This window comes from Kryptolebias marmoratus, linkage group LG13 (genome assembly GCF_001649575.2).
Source record: "Kryptolebias marmoratus isolate JLee-2015 linkage group LG13, ASM164957v2, whole genome shotgun sequence".
In the NCBI taxonomy this organism is placed as follows: domain Eukaryota; kingdom Metazoa; phylum Chordata; class Actinopteri; order Cyprinodontiformes; family Rivulidae; genus Kryptolebias; species Kryptolebias marmoratus.
In genome coordinates this window covers 14,040,614-14,058,554 of record NC_051442.1, presented here as the reverse complement: position 1 = coordinate 14,058,554, position 17,941 = coordinate 14,040,614, and the positions used below count along the sequence as shown (strand labels likewise).

The 17,941-nt window shown below is 42.3% G+C and overlaps 2 protein-coding genes across 7 annotated transcripts in view; one reads left to right on the top strand and one right to left on the bottom strand.

Annotated features, from left to right (window-relative positions):
* The first annotated feature begins 864 nt into the window (after positions 1-864).
* LOC108245235 (calpain-5) lies at positions 865-13,211 on the top strand. Of its 2 annotated transcripts, none has more exons than XM_017431975.3 (13): positions 865-1,061; positions 2,806-2,994; positions 3,198-3,329; positions 4,367-4,575; positions 6,081-6,273; positions 6,355-6,545; positions 7,605-7,682; positions 7,770-7,965; positions 8,053-8,175; positions 10,985-11,187; positions 11,375-11,496; positions 11,578-11,714; positions 12,560-13,211. In XM_017431975.3, the coding sequence occupies exons 2-13, from the start codon at positions 2,830-2,832 to the stop codon at positions 12,740-12,742; spliced, it is 1,932 nt and encodes a 643-aa protein (XP_017287464.1). In that variant the 5' UTR covers positions 865-1,061; positions 2,806-2,829; the 3' UTR covers positions 12,743-13,211. The 2 variants fall into 2 exon arrangements, with proteins under 2 accessions (XP_017287464.1, XP_017287465.1); XM_017431976.3 differs by lacking the exon at positions 865-1,061 and adding an exon at positions 1,630-1,733.
* A 1,902-nt stretch (positions 13,212-15,113) lies between these two features.
* Positions 15,114-17,941, bottom strand: part of LOC108245238 (serine/threonine-protein kinase PAK 3) — a 38,514-nt gene continuing 35,686 nt past the window's right edge. For all 5 annotated transcript variants that reach the window (XM_037979131.1, XM_017431982.3, XM_017431986.3 and 2 more), the window contains 3 exons: positions 17,648-17,844; positions 16,292-16,429; positions 15,114-15,909 (listed from right to left, as the gene is read on the bottom strand). In XM_037979131.1, coding sequence (XP_037835059.1) covers positions 15,820-15,909; positions 16,292-16,429; positions 17,648-17,844 — 425 coding nt within the window. In that variant the 3' untranslated portion in view covers positions 15,114-15,819. The remainder of the gene's footprint in view (positions 15,910-16,291; positions 16,430-17,647; positions 17,845-17,941) is intronic.

Below are 17,941 nucleotides of genomic sequence, written 5' to 3'. Positions count from 1 at the left end.
CTGAGCTAGAGTTGTCAAAATATGATGCTTCCTCCTCAAATGATGCATGAATGAATTTGAAAGATCCTTTTCGTCTGTTATCTGATCTGGATATCAGGAAGGTAGTTTGCCAAGGAATTTCTCATAAACAAGCTAAACGCTTCTTGATAAGTGTGTCGTTATTACAGTTTTTTTTCTCTAGAGATGCCATCGGAGCCCACTTGGACCTTTGTTCAGTCACCCGGGAACATGTTGACTTTTGAAGTGTTTATCAGGATCTCCATTACAGGAAAATCCATCGGCACATCAGAAGCTGTTTGAGGAAATGCTCTCCTCCTCTGTAAAGCATTCTAAGCTGTGATTTACTCTTATTTTGAGCATTTCCTAAATTTATTTTTAATTGTCTGTCTCCAGCCTGGCTTTACCGTAATATTGTTGATTACTTTTTTTTAAAATAACAGCCTTCTTCAAGGCTGGTATCCCTTTAAAGCTGGAACTAGCCTGACCAGATTTTGTCAGTGTGAGGGAGTGAAAGTGCTCCTGTTCTCTGTAACAGTTAAGCTCTGATCTGTGGACGCCTGCCAGTTTGTTTTATTCCCACAATTCTCTGAGGATGTCGCTTATTAGGGATGTTTATTCCATGTGGCAGACCGCTGGTGCAAAATATAACAAAGACTGAGTTGACACAGACAGACAAGACTAAACCTTCAGCACGGTTTGGTGGCGTAAGTTGCCCTAAATTTGGGGTTTTGTTTAAAAAAGAAAAAGAAAACTTTAACAGGAAGGACAGGTTGTGACTCGTTTCGCCTTAGGGAGGGGGACAGAAGGTGCTCAGTTTCAGCCTCCCACCTTCCACACAACATATCAGCCTTTATGCAACACATCCGGCTATGGGGATGTTCTCGTCAGACCAGTTTTCAGCCGGCGTTTTTAAGAGGAAGTCCTCAGAGCAGAGAATTAAAACTCATTTTGGCTCTGGGAAAGGTGTGGTGGACAGCTGTTCTGCGCTGTGGATCTTCTAACTGGAAGGTGGGACATCTTAAAGGAGCCTAGGAGGACCCTCTGAGTGTGTTTGAGCTCAGGTGAGTGCTGCTTTCATTTCACAGTACTTACTATAAACAGCAGCTTTTACAGTCTTTTACCTCCCTGACTTCAGTACCTCCGTTCGATCTTTGGTTTAACAAGTTCCTCCTACCTCCTGTGTTTATTTAACGCTGTCCAGTTTCTCAGGATAAAATCAACGCAGACCTCTGAGGATTATGACACTATAATTAGTAACATCCCCATGTTGTTGCGTGTACAGTAAGTGCCGGAAACGCAGGGAATGTTAGCTGCCATCAGCTTGTCACATGATAAATAGATTTAACAGTGAATGCAAGAGTCCGAGATCAAGTCAGAACCAGTCTGCTGTACTTATAGTTCACTATAAGAGAGGAAATAAAAAAAATACCTGCCAGAACGGAGCGCTTCGTCAAGAACTCTCAGACAGGTAAGGCGCAAAACCACAGCCTCACCTGCTGACCTCATAGATAATCAATTGTCGGCTCTCTCACTAGTCAGACATTCAGGTATCGCTGGCAGCTGATAGAGTCCAGACCGTGGAAGTAAACAGAAGTCGGGGTGTGGCTCTGAACTGTGCACAGAGAAGGGCTGCAGGTGTGTGGGAGGGATTGAGGCAGGCAGGTACAAGTCCTGGAAACTTCCTTATTGTTGAGCAGAGAATAATAAGGTGTCCTTCTGCTGCTGTCTCTGAGGTATTGTCCGCGTCTGTGTTTTTCTTCTTCTTCCACCCTCAGTGATCTGGACAAACTTTTCAGCTCTTTGTCTCTCTTTGCCAGAAAGCTTTTCATGGACGTTGAATATGAAGATGCCTACTTTTTCTTGAGCTTTTGCTTTTAATTCTTGATCCTTAGGGGCTAAAGCTACAGTGTTATTCTGTTATTTTATTTCTGGCCCGAAACAATCATATTGTCTTGTAGTGTCTAAACTGGTCAGTGTGGCGGTGCTAAAAGTTTGAGATGGGTTGCTCTGTTGTAACATGTTCTCTGTTTGACACAAGCTAGTTTGGATCAAAACTGAGTCAAGGAAGGACCCAGAATGTGTTGTTTTTTCATTTCTCTTTAAAAATGGTGAAGCTTATGGATCAGAAAGAGGAAATACAGCTGCTTATTTTAATAAAACCCAGATTGTTTGGAGTGTTTTGGGTTTTTTTTGCTTGAGGCTGTGGGTCTCACCTGAAGTGCATAATTCCTCTTTAGTTAGTTGTTTTATTTCTGGATGCCTGCGGGATCATATGGAAGTTATCTGAACTTTTAGTCTCTTTGCAGTTGAGGCAAATAAATCATCCATCCATTCATTTTCTTTGCCAGTTTCTGCCATATTAGGAAAAAACAGTGTGCTCAGATATAATCAGGGAAGGAAGCTGGTTTAGTTTTACCTCTGAACTGTCCGTTTAAAGGAGGCACACAGATGCTGTTCTGCTTTTGACATCTAAATTGTAAAATCTAATATTTCTTTTTCTCATCTTCCCCTAACCCCACCTATTCAAGAGCCAAAACGCCCTCCTTAAATGCCTCTGGTGAAAAGTATTCACTGTGTAATTTTAGTAAAGATTTTAGGTTTTAGAATTTAATAACATTTTTCATCTTTCACCACACAAACACTGTCTGCTCATCAGTAATCTCAAACTCTTCAGACGGATTTAGGGTTAAAGGTCAGTCTGCAGTGATCTGAAAGAATAGAAAAGGTGGTATAGTATTTTTTTTTTCTTTTAATCAAAAATGATCTGAGACTGAAATCCTCCCCTCTCCTGTCCTAATCCTGCAGCTGTGAGGTTTCGGCGTCTCGACCATGTTTGACTCTGTGATCCCGTACAAAAACCAGCACTACGCTGACCTGAAGAAGAACTGCATCAAGGACAAGAAACTCTTCGAAGATCCGGAGTTCCCAGCCACCAACACGTCTCTGGTTTACAGTAAATCTCTTCCAGGCAGGGTGGAGTGGAAACGACCAGGGGTGAGGCTCAACACACAAAATGGTGGTTCATCCCTAACACCCATCGGGGAGCGAAATGAACAAACACTGTTCTGAATGTGGTTCTAACTTTAAAGCATCTACGCTCATCTGAGAGATGTTTTCACAAATGCCGACCTAGGTTGTGCTCTGTCCTCCCTTTCAGTTGTGTACCTTTGAGAGGTAACCGTGTTGTTGTGTTGCAGGAGATTTCTGAAGAGCCTCACCTGTTCGTGGAGGGGATCAGTTCCCACGACCTGAACCAGGGGAGTGTGGGAAACTGCTGGTTTGTTGCAGCCTGCTCCTGTTTGGCTTTAAAACCAGACCTCTGGAGGAGGGTAAGTTCGCCTCGTCTTCATATGCTTAATGTAAAGGAAATCATCGCCACTTATTACCAGACTTTCAAGCTTTTATGTTGAATCAAAGTTTTAGTAAAGTTTGACGTTTGTTGTCTCTTAAGGCAAAAATGTCTGTGTGTGTTTGTTTATAGTGTTAACAAAATATCTCATGAACCACAGGATAGATTTTCATAAAACTCTCAGCTGATCGATCTTAGCCAACAGAGGAATGGCTGCAACACAAGCGCTAAGACGCCTCGCCGGATCTCACAGTAAAACATGAGATCACGCTGAACGTCACTTCCAAGGTTTGACCAAATTGGCTATAACTCTGGCACGAAAGGTGGCAGGCGATATGCATTCCTTCAAGGAACGCTGGGCCTTTAATTTTTGATAAGTTCCCAGCTGAGCTGTAATGCTGTTCTAAAAATAAAAGAAAAGAAAAGAAAAGAAACATGAGCAGTAACAAGAAAAGCTGACAAGTTTCGCAATAAAGGTGCGAGTCATTGTGAAAACATTCCTCCTGCTTCAGGAGTTATTACTCAAACACAAACTTCACGTAGGAGCATGAGAGGGAGGGCTGGACGCAAAAAAGAAACTAGCATTTTTTCGCAGGAAAGCTCGTCACTCACCACCTTGTCTGATGAGAGATTTTTATCTCACAAAAAAACAAAAAAAAAATAGCATTTTCCAAAATTCAAAGGAAGTAAATGACATAGTTGAGTCTGTTACAGTGGAGTGAGTGTAGGAGAGACAACTATGTGAAGAAGCTGCTCTAATCTTCAGCTGATGTTGGCAGCAGCAGGGCCTCGTTCTCATAGTTTAGGACCTCACTCCTCGAGTCAAAACCTGACTGTGTGTCGATAAGGGGTGTGCTCTCTAACCTGCCGTCTGATCAGATCGTACAGCCAAGACAGCTGAACGGTTGAAAGCTGACTTTGCCTGTATTTGTTAAAAAATTTGTCTATTCCATTTCGGGTGCTCGTTGTTTCCCCCTCAGCTGGTTTAACTGCTGTGTTTGTTTTGCATGTTTTCAGGTCATTCCTGACTGGAAGGAGCAAGAGTGGGATTCGAAACACCCCGAAAGCTACGCCGGCATCTTCCACTTTCAGTTCTGGATCTTCGGGCAGTGGACAGATGTGGTGATAGACGACCGGCTGCCTACGGTCAACGGGGGGCTCATCTACTGTCATTCCAAACGCAGCAATGAGTTCTGGAGCGCTCTGCTGGAGAAGGCCTACGCCAAGTCAGTAAAACTGTTCAGCTCGTTGCCTTTCTGTACAAAACAGGCAAAAACTGCTCTCTCGCTTGAACTATAAATGCTGTCACCTTGTCTTCTACTAAAATTAATATATTTTAAAGTGTTGATTTGATAAAACAGTTATTACTGCTTTCAATATTTATGACCCGCTGCTATAGGTGGGAGGCAATAATAGTTTTGCCTGTCTCTTTGAGTTTGTGCGTTTGTTTGTCTGTTTGTTAGCAAAATATCTCATGAACCAGTGTATGGATTGTAATGAAACTCACAGAAAGTAAAAATCAGATGTGCATCTACAACTCATTAACTTTTGAAGTCAAGCCAATTCAAGATGGCTGCCACGGCTAAGCGAGTGAACCCAACACAGAAAATGTCTATAACCCAATCAGTGTTACAGCCACTGAGCTAAAATTTCATGTGGTAGTAGCTGAGAGTCATTCCTAACACATACTCTGAGCTCTTTCACGTGCCACGAGATCTCACAATATCGCACAAGATTGTGCATACATAATTTACATAGTTTGTGCAAAAGGGTCACAGCTCAGTTTTTTCCCCCATCATAAGGTTATCAGCAATGGGCTTCAAGAAATGCTAAACCTTCAGTTGCAAATGTGAAAAAGTTTAGGCTATTGTTGATAAATTGTCATATTCTGCACTTGAGTTTAATATATATTTATAAAATATACGTATATGGACGTATATGGAACGCTATAGCCAAACGGCTGGAATAGTGTACAGGAACATCTGTACTGAGTATGAACTGGAAGTCTCACAGTCAAAGTGGGAGACTCCACCTAAGGTGGTGGAGAACAGCAGAGCTAAGATGCTGTGGGACTTCCAGATTCAGACTGACAAAAAGGTGATGGCTGACCAACTGGACATTGTGGTGATAGATAAGATACAGAAGAAAGCAGTGGTGATAGATGTAGCAGTCCCAAGCGCCTGTAACATCAGAAAGGAGCACAAAAAGCTTGAGAAATACCAAGGGCTGAAAAAGGAAATAGAGAAGTTGTGGAGAGTCAAAGCCTCAGTGGTGCCAGTGGTCATTGGAGCACTCAGTGCTGTGACCCCCAAACTAGAAGAGTGGCTCCAACAGATCCCAGGAACAACCTCAGAGATCTCTGTCCAGACCCTTACAAAAAAATCCCACGAAATTCACATGTGATCACATGTGATTCACATTTTTCACATGTGGTTCACATAATCCCCCCAAAAATCACGTTTTCACATGTGATTCCCATGTGATTTTCGTGGGATTCTTTTGTAAGGGGAAGAGCGCAGTCCTAGGAACAGCTAAGATACAACAGAGAACCCTCAAGCTCCAAGGCCTCTGGTAGAGGACCCGAGCTTGTTGTGAAGGTGGAACCGCCAAGTGGAACAAATAGTGCGAGATGGGAGTTTAAATATATATTTATATGAATCTTTCAAAAGTGTTTCAGTGTTTCCAAAATGCTTCATATATTTCCTCATTCCTCTGCTCTGACCGTGTCCAGGCTCTCAGGCTGCTACCAGTCCCTGGAGGGGGGAAACACCGGAGATGCTGTGGTGGATTTCAGTGGAGCTGTGTCTGAAGCCATCGACCTGGAGAAAGAGGCTTACTATAAAGACCCCCAAAAACAAGACAAGCTGTTCAAAGACCTGCTCAAGGCGTACGATCGAGGAGGAATCATCAGCTGCTCCATCGCAGTCAGCATAGTTTTCGGCGTGTTTGCTTCTCTGTAGCTGCTAAGGCGCAGGCTAAATGTGTCCTTGTTTGTCATCCCACAGGCAGACCCACATGAGATTGAGCTGAGGATGGCGAACGGGCTGGTGAAAGGCCACGCGTACTCGGTCACCGCCGTGAAGGAAGTCCGTTTGGGTCACGGGCTGCTGGCCTTTTTTAAAAATGAAACCATTCCTCTCATCCGGATGAGGAACCCCTGGGGCAAGACTGAGTGGAAAGGAGCGTGGAGCGACAGGTCAGGAGGCGAGGCGGGGAGGGTTGTTTCAAACAACTTCTATAGAAAGAGCGCGCATTGGAGAGGCGTCGCACATGGCTCTGCGAAAAGGAGTCTTTCTGAAAGTTTCCAACGCATATAAATTGCCCCCATGAGTCTAAAAACACAGATTTGAGATGTTTCCAAACATAGACTGCCTGTCTTTGCTGGAGTTTAATGAACTGAAGATTAGACCCCGAATGACCAGATTATAAGGGTTTCATGTCATTAACACATGTAATTCAGTTTGAGCACAGAAAATAGTTACATTATCTTTAATAATTAGTCCCAGAATTCTGTTAGGGATCTTTAACCCAACGGTTCTGACTGGTTCTGTTGTTTTGGTCCTTGTTGTCCATACAGGACCCTTTTCTTTATGTTATCACCCTTCCACCCAGCTGCCATCACCAGTGTGTGCAAACAAATAACATAATTGATTAAATGTTAACGATAACTATAACTAATATAAACATTTTAAAATAAACACTAATATGAACGGTTAATATCTTACCTGCTGTAGATGGCTCTTTAAATGGGGCTGCTTCATGTATATGCTTATTTTGAAAACCTTTACACTGCCATCACTTCCACATTACATATAGGAAATATTATGGCATTCCTGCAGGAAGTGCTCCAGGCTGCGCAGGAAGCACTACAGCTAGCTGCTGCTGTGCCTATTTGTGCTTGTAAATAGCCATGTCATGTGAAATTGATGGTGGTGTAAAAGTTTTTAAAATTGAGTTTTTTAAAGGTGGCAGCATTCCATTTTGGTTTTTGCACCCGCTCTGACTAGTTATGAGCTCTTCCCTTCAATCAGAATTAAACTTATTTCTCCCAATTGAATTATTGCTTTGAAACCAAACTTTCAGTTCATCCTCTTCTTTTACGTTTTATGATAAAGGTGATCAACTTTAAAACTTCTCAAGGTTTTAAAATGTAGCAAATGTAAAAATGTTCTTGTCTCAAAAGGACAACAGAGGCTGCATAAATCTGTGTTTAAAAGTCACAAATCTTCTTGTTCCTAACTTGGTGTATTTTTAGCTCTGAGGAATGGTCAAGGGTTGGCGACACGGAGAGGGGCAAGCTGGACATCACTGTTGCGGATGATGGAGAGTTCTGGTAAGTCCTTGCAGGCGGCTTGTCTCCGAACCTCACTCCCTGTCTCGGGTTGTGTCGTAGTAACGCGCCGTCCGCTCACGTCTGCAGGATGGAGTTCACAGACTGGTGCAAGTTCTTCACCAACGCAGACGTCTGCCGCATTATCAACACCTCCGTGATCAGCATCCACAAGACCTGGAATGAGGTGGTGCACTTTGGGAGCTGGACCAAAAACTCAGAGCCTCTGCTGAACCGCTGCGGTGGATGTCTCAACAGCAAGCAGACCTTCCTGCAGAACCCACAGGTCGCTGTTGGACACTTTGTCTTCCGCCGTCATTTTTTTACGTCTGCCTGTACACATACTGACTCCTTTTTATTTTTCTCTTTACAGTACTTGTTTGATGTTACAAAAGAGGCCGATGAGGTGCTGATTTCCTTGCAGCAGAAGGACATGAAGATCCACAGGAGATACGGCCAGGGAGAAAATCTAACCATCGGCTTCTGCATCTTTAGGGTAAAAAACAAATTATTAGCCAACAACAGTGAGGCAGACACAGATGTGTGTAGCAGGACATACGTGTGAAAACTATGTGAGAGGAAAATAGAAACGGTGTGAGGGAAGTCTTCTGTGGATCATTTCAGACTTAAAAGAGAGAGGAGAAGCAGGAGATGTAGAGTTTTAAATGTGACAAAAAAACAGGCAGATCTTTACGGCCATCAAACAGAAGCTGGGTGTTTATGGTGCACTCAAGAGTTTATTCTCATTAATAGCACTTTATTGCGGCGTTCTAAAAGAACTATGTTTCTTTTAGGCAGTTTATGTGAAAATTTATGAAAAGATTGTTGGGAAAAAATGGTGAGAATTCAGTTTAGTTTGGGCAACTGCAAGGTAACTTGTTATTTATTGTCGTATTTATTGCTGAGAAGGAACTGGGCTCAACATCAGCCAGCTTCACCTTTGATAACCAGGTAAAGATTTTAAATGATAAAACAGGAAGCAGGACAGAGCTGCACGTGCTGGGGGGATTTGAAGCTTGAACACTTTCAGGGTTTTTTCCTCTCCGGAATGTGCAGAAGGCTTTGTTCTTGCTAAGTGTGTGTGCAGTTGTTATTTATATCCCATGAAACAAAAAGAACTACAGAGTGGCTGGATGTCATCAGAAGGTTTTAGGCGGGCTTTCGCTTTTTGTCTGAAATATATTACTGAGCACCAACAACCTCACAAAAATCAGAAATAACATAGCACACAGATGTAGATAAAATATTTATGGTAACAGGACAAATGAGCACAACTGAGCTGCAAAGTTAATTTGATTCTCTTTATAAATAAATGACTTTATCATCATGCTGTGATATGATCGTCTCATTCAAATGAGACCTTTCATCCATATGAGTCAAAACTGATCCCTCTTTTCCCACGGACGTATTTACTGAGATCTGGTCAAGTTCAGCTTCACCAAACACTCTTATCATGGCGACTGAAGTGCTGCTGAAGCGTTGAGGGATGAATGCTGCAGACATGAAGAGGCTGTGATTCAAAAACCCAAGCAGCTGTACGCACACGGTCTGTTGAAACGCTGCCTAACTGATCTGATCTGAGCTGTGACCTAACTTTAACCCTCGGCCCTCATGGTCTCCTTATGAGTGACGTTTCCTTCTGTGTGAAGATGTTCTGGGGTTTTTATTTTTTCTGTCACCGCCAGTAACATTTTAAAAGCCTGCCTACAGTTTGAGATTTATGTTTGCCATAAAAGGACGACATTAAATCACACAGCAGCTGGTGTAGCTTCATCAAACTGACAGTTTTAATCAATTCAATCAAAATAAATTACGGAAAAGATGCGTCTGTTTATAGCTTAGGATGTCTGAGTGCCTCAGTGAAACCATAAAGTTAGAACTGTGGTTATTATTCTCATATGATCCGTTTTAAAACAACTCAAATGATGGACTAAAACCTTTGAACCCCATCCTCTCATCATTGTATTTAAACCTCTCATTTTCATGTAATTTATTTATGTTTATGCTGTTTCAAAACTTTAGGCAATTTTTTATTGTATTTTTATTTATTAAGAAGTTTTGGACATAAATGGTAAAATCAGAGAAAGTGTGACAAATTGCGATAGTTAGTAAAACTTAGATATTCTAAATTGACTAAAATTAACTAACATGATCGTATCCTTAGGTGATGGTAAAACAAACTGTCTTATAACTGAAGGCCACCTTTATGGCAAAGTTTTAAACTAAGATCATCATTTTACGATGAGAAGAGACGGCATTATAGCTAAATGACGACTGGTACCATCTTATGTGAGATTGTGAATGACTCCCAGCTACTACCACACCGATTCCTAGCTCTATATCTGTAAAACATGCTGAGATGTAGCCCTTTCTGTGTTTGCTGCGCTCGCGCAGCTGTGGCGGCCATCTTGAATGGGGTTGACTCCAAAGGTCAATCAGTTGTAGATGTACATCCGGTGTTTACTTTCTGAAAGTTTTATCAAAAATCCAACCTGCCGTTCATGGGATATTCTGCTAACGCAAAAGACAAACAAACACACACGAGCACACTCAGACATGGACTTAAACCTGATCAGCTTTTAGCTCCAGCGATGGGCGATAACACGAGCCACAAACATGGAGAAATCATTTTAACTGTTAACTGCAGGTGTCTGACAAGGAAAAACAAGTTTACCCAACACTGGACTTGAACCCAGGTCTCCTGAGATTCAGTGTTTACTGAGCTAATGCCAGCGTCCAAGTTGGGCGTGAGAAAGAGCAAACTTACTGTGTCCAGTTGCAATTGATTTATTAATAAGTTAATACTCCGCAAGCCAAATACGGCCTGCAGGCTAGGAGTTAATGATCGTTGGCTAAGTGTTTCTTTTGGACAAATTCAATCAACGTTTGCAAAATCCTGTATTAAGATCCTCTGAGTAAAAGTAAAAAAAGGACTATTAGGTTAAATGTGCTTTTAAGGTCAAAGAATGTGCGTTTGTTTCTTAGCAAAACATCTCTTGAACCGCTAGACTGATTTTGATAAATCATTTGAATCTACATCTGATTAATTATTAGGTCAACCTGAGTCAAAATGTCCACCACAGAAGACACAGACATGGCTATAATGCAGCCAGTTTTAAAGATACTGAGCTAAAATCACATACTCTGAGCTCCAAAAGATCTTGTAAGACCTTTGTTTGAAACTTTGGCATGCGAGGCGGCAGGCGATATGAATTTCTTCAAGGAGTGCTATAGTATGATATAAATCTTAGCACTGATGGATCTTAAAGCTGAAGCTGAATTTTAAACCCAGCTTGGATTTCCAGGTGGAGCTGAACAGGAAGTACCGTTTGCACGACCTCCTGACCCAGGAAAACATGGAGACCTCCACCTACATCAACGCTCGGACGGTGTTCATGAGGTGCACGCTGACGCAGGGTCGATACGTCATAATCCCCACCACCTTCAAGCCTTACGTCCTGGGGGACTACATGCTGCGGGTTTTCACTGATGTGGACTCAGGCTGCAGGTATGACAGTGACGACCTGCGGCTCAGACTGTACATTGGGCTCTGTTTGGTCTGCCTTGGACTCAAACATACAAGATGTCGTGAATCATTAAACTTGGTGTACCTTTTCCAGTCTCGCAGCTTTCTGATGGTAAGACGAGGTCAAAATGCCAAGGAGCATAACTTGTCTTCTTCTCTGCTTTCACAGGGAGCTGACGGAGGACAAGCCAAAGATAAAATGCTGGAGTTCGTTCTTTGGGTACCCACAAGCTGTCACTCACATTTACGTACACGCAGCTGAGGGGCTGGAGAACCAGGACAGAACAGGAGGTTCGAGCACTTCTACCAAAACTAGACGTAACACCTGCAAACAACTCGTGTATCTAAATGAATCTTTACGTTATCACACAGGCGCTGACCCGTACGTGATAATATCCTGTGAGGGCAAATCAGTAAGGTCCACCATCAAGAATGACACTTTGAATCCACAGTTTGCAACAAGTGCCGTTTTCTACAGGAAAAAGGCCAGAAATCCCATAAAGGTGGAGGTATGAAAGATTTTTTCGTCCAAGCTAATTAGTCTGTCAGGAGTCAGAAAGACACAAGAGAAAAACCTTGGTTTACACCTAAAGATGGGGAAATATTCATCTTGTTTTTAAAGAGCTTTAAAAGCCTCAGAGGGAGACAAATTACAGTCGTAAAGGAGCATAAAGTACATGATGTCATAAAACTAATTCCTATAATAAAAAATAGCTTGTTAGGCTGTTCCTAAAATGCTTGTTGCTACAAAAAGATTTGTTAAAATGAACCCGGGGGGGAAGAAAGTTGATAGCTGATCTTTTTAGGAACCATTGATACGCTTGTATTTGTTTTTCTAGTCTCATTTAACTGTCCACACACAAAGTGATAAATTCTATTAATAATGCACATTTATTATATCCCACTTTGAACAGCTGTGTACCAGAGGTCAGGGGTCAAACTACCAACACAGATCCCATAAAATAGCATCATTTGTGCCCAATTATTACTTTATTCATACAACCCCAATATTGAAAAAGTTGGAACGTTGTGTAAAATGTAAATAAAAACAGAATGTAATGATATGCAAATATTGTAAACCCATTTATTATTCACATTGGAACACAGTAAAAATATCAAATGTGAGATTTGCAAATCACTGCATTCTGTTTTTATTTACATTTTACACAATGTCCCAACTTACTGAGAATGGGGGATATATGGTAATTAAATCAGTCTTTCTGTTGAATCAGTTTCAGGGATATAAATTCCTAAAATGACACCCTTTATCTCAGTTATCACAAAGACCATTGTCAGTCAGTATACACATACAGTATAGCTGTGTTGTTTATAACCATTCCTTGTTGTCCTTCAGGTGTGGAACAGTAACGCGGTGAAGGATGAATTTATGGGCCAGGTCTTGCTGGCCGGGTCACCGGGCGACAACTCGAACCCTCAGACGCTGAAGCTGAGGAAGAGCGGCCGGCAGGCGGCCGATGAGATGCCCGGGACCATCAGTCTGAGGATCGTCACCAGGACTGAGCTGACTGCCATTTGACCTCCTGCGTGACCAGAGAATGGGAATCAGCAACCTGTGTTAACTTATTGGACTTGTGCCATCATCACAGCATCGGAACCATAAATATATTTTTAAAAAATAGTTCAGCTGCTGTCACTAAAATGTTGGGGGAGTACGAGAGCAGTTGTGAGGAACAAAAGACACTTTTGGATAGAGTAAATTGGAGTAACTGTGATTTTTTTCTTTTGTTGATTTTGTCTTACTTTTACTCCCCTTTTTAACTTATAAAACATTTTTATACTGGTGCTTCTATGAAAGTATTATTCAGTGAAAGTATACTGTGAGATGAGCAGCAGATATTGTCAGCGACATACAATCTTGACATAAATGATTTAGGAACAACTTAATTTACTTGTATTTGTTTTTTAACCTTCATCCTGTTTGTAATTCTGTTTCAGCCTCGTGATCATCCTGATAGAATAAAAAGAGATTCCTCCTTTCCAAAGACTCTGGTTTTCCTCCTCGTGTTTTATTTCAGTCCAGTTTCCAAACTGCAATATTTTCTTGTTTTTTTTTTTATTTTTATTTTTTACACTCAAGACACAGCCATGCACAATTCAAAGTTCAAAAAGTCTATTGCTTCAACCACAGTTAAAAATATTTTATCCAAAACCTCATTTCCCCGGATACTCGTTTGTCCTTTTCCAAAGGTGGGGGAGGGCCTGCTGAGGTATGCCTGATGGATCAGCAGTTTTACAAAGCTAGACAATAATAAGAGTAATAATAATAAAGATAATAATAATTTAAAAAGTAACATTTTTTGTCTTTGTTCCATTCTCTTGATACACATTAATAGAGGAATTTTCACACCACGTGTACAGGTTTACACATTCAGAAGATAGGAATGTACAGGAGCAACCACAGAAAAAGAGGAGGGGTTTGGGAGGAAGGAGGGGGACGTCAGCGGTGTGTCTCCTGTCCCGAAATTCACCTTTGTGCTCATAGTTCAGACCTGTACAAGGGTCAAAGGGCCAAAGTGTCCCGGGTGGGAATGGGGTGGCGACGCTTCCCCGACAGGCCGCATACACCCGACGACACACTGACACTCGGGACTACAGACCGAACAGACCGTGTGGGTCCGCTCAGGAGCGGCCCCCAGCAAGCCCAAACAGGAGAGGTGGATCCAGGAGTGCAGGGACAGCACGTGTGTGTTGGGTTTGTTTCTCTTTCTTTTTTTTTTTCTCCCCCTCCCTTTTCCAGGGTGCAAAAAAGCAACCTGAATATTGTTTTAAGTTACATAGTTCTGCAAAAAGAAAGGGGTGTGGGGGTTCTTGTCATATTTACATACATACATATCCTAACAATCCCAACCCAGTTAGAAAGGAGATACAGTGTATATTTTGTTTTTACATGCATGGAATCTGTTGCGTCCTCCTGATTGTTCCCACTCCTTCACCGTGGCACATTGGGAGGAAGCAGCTACCCTGCACCTTGAACTGAAGGTGGAAAACACGACTGAGGCATCTTCTAGTGCAGGCTGAGGTAACTCCCCCCCCCCCCCCCCGAACACACAGACACGACCACTCACACAGATGGAAAGCTGCGCGAAGACTGCCTAACAAAAGCAACGAAATAAAGATAAAAGATAACCTCTGGACAGGAATGAGTTTAAACTCTAAACCAGCTATGAAAGGAATGTGAACCTCCGTGACGCGGGTACAATCATGACTCCTCACGTTGCTCAGTGGATAATATTTCCTCTCTAAAGTTAGCCACATGTCCGGCAAATTACGACGAAATGTAAAGATCTTGTGAAAAGCAAATCATTTAAGACACAAAAGTGAAAAATAAAACAAAAAAAAAACATCCTAAAGCTTGAATGAGCAGCGTCTTAAATAACACGGAGAGGAGGTGGGCGGGGAGGACATGCGGAGGGGNGGGGGGGTCAACGCCTCGTTACGTTTTCACCTGAGCAGATTTTATCCTAACACCTATTAATCGTTTCACATTTTCTGCTCAAAATTAAAAGACTGAGGGGAAGCTCGGGGATCTGGAGCCCCGTCTGACAGATAGTTTCACCACCTTTTGTTAGAGCTTGGGATAACTGTTCGGCGTGTCGCCTTAATGAGGAGAATCCTTCAACTCCTTTCTACTTTAAACTCAAAAACACACATTTCCAAACCTATCCTAAATAACTTATAGGAAGTTGCGAAATGAAACAAAGTTTGTGGAGAATCTGATTTGAAATGATGCAACGGTTAACGTGTCATTTTGCCTCCATTGTCAGTCCTTGTTGTAAATATACAACTCTAATCATGTATAGGATTTGATAAAACTATTGATATGAAATGCATTTTTGAAGGGTGTTAAAGCTGGCATAGGTCATGTGAAATGATTCCTGATTTATTTATTTTTTCCCCCAGTCGTTTCACCCCTACGCTCACTCACACACACACACGTATAACAGCAAAAGATGCGACACATCGAGATGTGACGATCTGCGGAGGATAAGTGATGTTTGTTGGGTCCAGAGTTGCTCTTTCACGTGCGCTGGTTTGCTGTGGTTCCAGGTGGGGACTGGTTACGCTCCGTTAAGGGGGAGAAGAGGAACGAAAATCAAGCCTAAAAAGCTGGACGGGAAAGAAATCTTTGTTTCTCCGCTTCACTCCTGCAGTGGTTTTTGAGAATAAGCGCCCTTCCTCTTCATTTACTGTTTTTTTTTTTTCCTTTACAGTTTAGGAAGCAACACACTCCTAAACAGGACAGGATGCAAACAAATGTGCACAGTTTGTTTATACACACACACGCACACACACATTCTGACATACTCGTGATAGACTGCTCTACATGTACAGTGCTGGAGAAGTAAACAGGAGGCAAGGTCTTTTTTTCAGCAGCGTGGCCAAGAGGCTGCAAGGCCAGGTGTCCGTCCTACATCTGAGGCCTGGGGGTCGTTTGTCCTTGTGCCGTCACTGTAAGTCACACAAAACCCCCTCCTTGTGCTATCACTGTCACCACACCCACCCCACCCACCCATACACCCAAACCCCGTGACGGCATGAGCCAACACGTCACAGGCAGGGCTCCAGCTTCGGGCGCGGACAGCGAGCCCACCCTTAACGACTGCTGTTCTTTATGGCTTCCTTAGCAGCTACAATCAGAGGAGTAAGGCTGGAGAGAGGCTTCGCCAGCTTGAGGAAGGAATGCTGCAAACAGAAAGGGATGAAATTCATGAATGTAAAAAGTAAAGGCGAAAAGATCAGCAAATAAGGGCAACACAAGCTCTTCGTCCAAATATCATGAGTGGAAATGTGGAGCTCCACAAGGTTCTACTTTAGGTTCTACAATGTTTAATATCTGCTTGATGCCGCCGGGAAACATTGTCAGAAGACACGGCAACGATTTTCATAACTACACTAATGATAGACGGATCTATATAGCTTTGTCTCGCAAAGACAATGACTTAGCTATTAAGTCATAAATCGCAATTTCTGGTTGAAACCACATCATCATAGTGATTTTTGTAATATATTCACAGAAACTGGGAGCGGTGAGGTTGCAGGGTGGGACTCCTAATCTCAGTTGTACCTGGAGCAGCTCCTTGGCGGAGCCTCTGCGGTCCACGTCCATCTCCAGACAGCGGTTCAGGAAGTCTCTGAAGACAGACGACAGCCTTTCAGGGTTCTGCAGCTCTGGGGTTCCGTTGGTTGCTATCAAGTACAGCGCCTGCAAAGACGTTCGGAGTCAAACACGAGCGTGGCAATAAGAAAAATTTGAACATTTCACCTTAAATTTCAGAAAGGCCATGCAACAAAAACATGTATCATTTGTTGATTTGTCTGTAATTGAACTTAAAAGTACAAATAAAATGGTTTTTTGTGTTATCCCTTACCAACTTGATTATTTCCATTTTACTGCCAACTAGAAATGTGACGTTATGAGCAAAGTAATATTGTCAACCCATTTTTAACTACGAAAACTGAGTAAACTAACTGTTCCAGTTTTGCAAGAAGAATATGTATTTGTTGTTGATAAATTAAAGATTTTTAGCTGCATTGTCTTATCTTCCTCTCCACGATGCAGCAGACAGTTCCAGTAAGGAACAGCTCTGGGCTGCAGGCAAACACACTGCTTATAAAGATGCACTCTTGTAAGTCGTGCAGAATCTTGTCTGGATTTATGATACTGAAACGACACAAGAATTCCCTGGAAAAGACATCACCTTAATGGTAGCACGTCTCATTAAAATTTCAGTATCACACAAATCATCCACTGACGGACACGGATGCCCCTCCATTAACAGCACGGGCGCCGAGATTTGAATCATTCACTGCAAATATCTTGAACTGTCTTCCTCATTTTTCGACACATTAGAACCAACATTATGTTTTACACAAAGCTGAACAGAAACCCGGCCGCTCATCTGACCCCAGAATGCACGCTCGCCGCATTTCTGTCCTTCTGCGATGAGCTCAGTGAACCTTTCTGCTCGGGCTGAACAACAGTGTGTAAACTGAATCGAAGCCTTCCTCTTGAAGCTTTGGGTTATATGTCTGGATAAATCAGCATTGTGCTGAGATAAAATAATTTTCCAAGGTGCTCCTGAGCTCATATGGCTCCAGTATAATGATCAGAGTGCATAGATAGTTTCTTATGCCCTCAAAGGACACTTGAGTCCAATAGCTGTTTCTGACCTTGTTTTTACACAACATTATACACTATAGCTGTTTAAAAACCTAAAGACTTTGCAGTTTGTATTAAGAAATATTTCTTTTAAACTGAATGATGATTCAGTGACAGAGTTTGTCACAAAAAAAATAAACCACAGCCCATCTTTGCTTACTCTTACTTGTTTGAATTAATGAATGACAAGTTTTGCATCCTTTGATTGTTTAAACCACCAAAGAACTAAAGTGTCAAATCCTGTGCTGCGTCTTCATTTACCCTGAGTGGATTCTCGTTAAGGTAAGGTGGTTCTCCCTCCACCATCTCTATCGCCATGATTCCCAGAGACCAGATGTCCACTTTCGGGCCGTAAGCCTTCCGAGTCACCACCTCCGGCGCCATCCAGTAGGGTGTTCCCACCATCGTGCTGCGCTTGTTCTGCTCTGGGGTGATCTGGGCGCAGAAGCCAAAGTCGGCTGCAGAGGCACAGTTTTTCACATTATTATTCTTAATATTTACCGAACATAACACAACATTTCTTAAACAAAACAGTTTTTACTCTCTAATTAATAG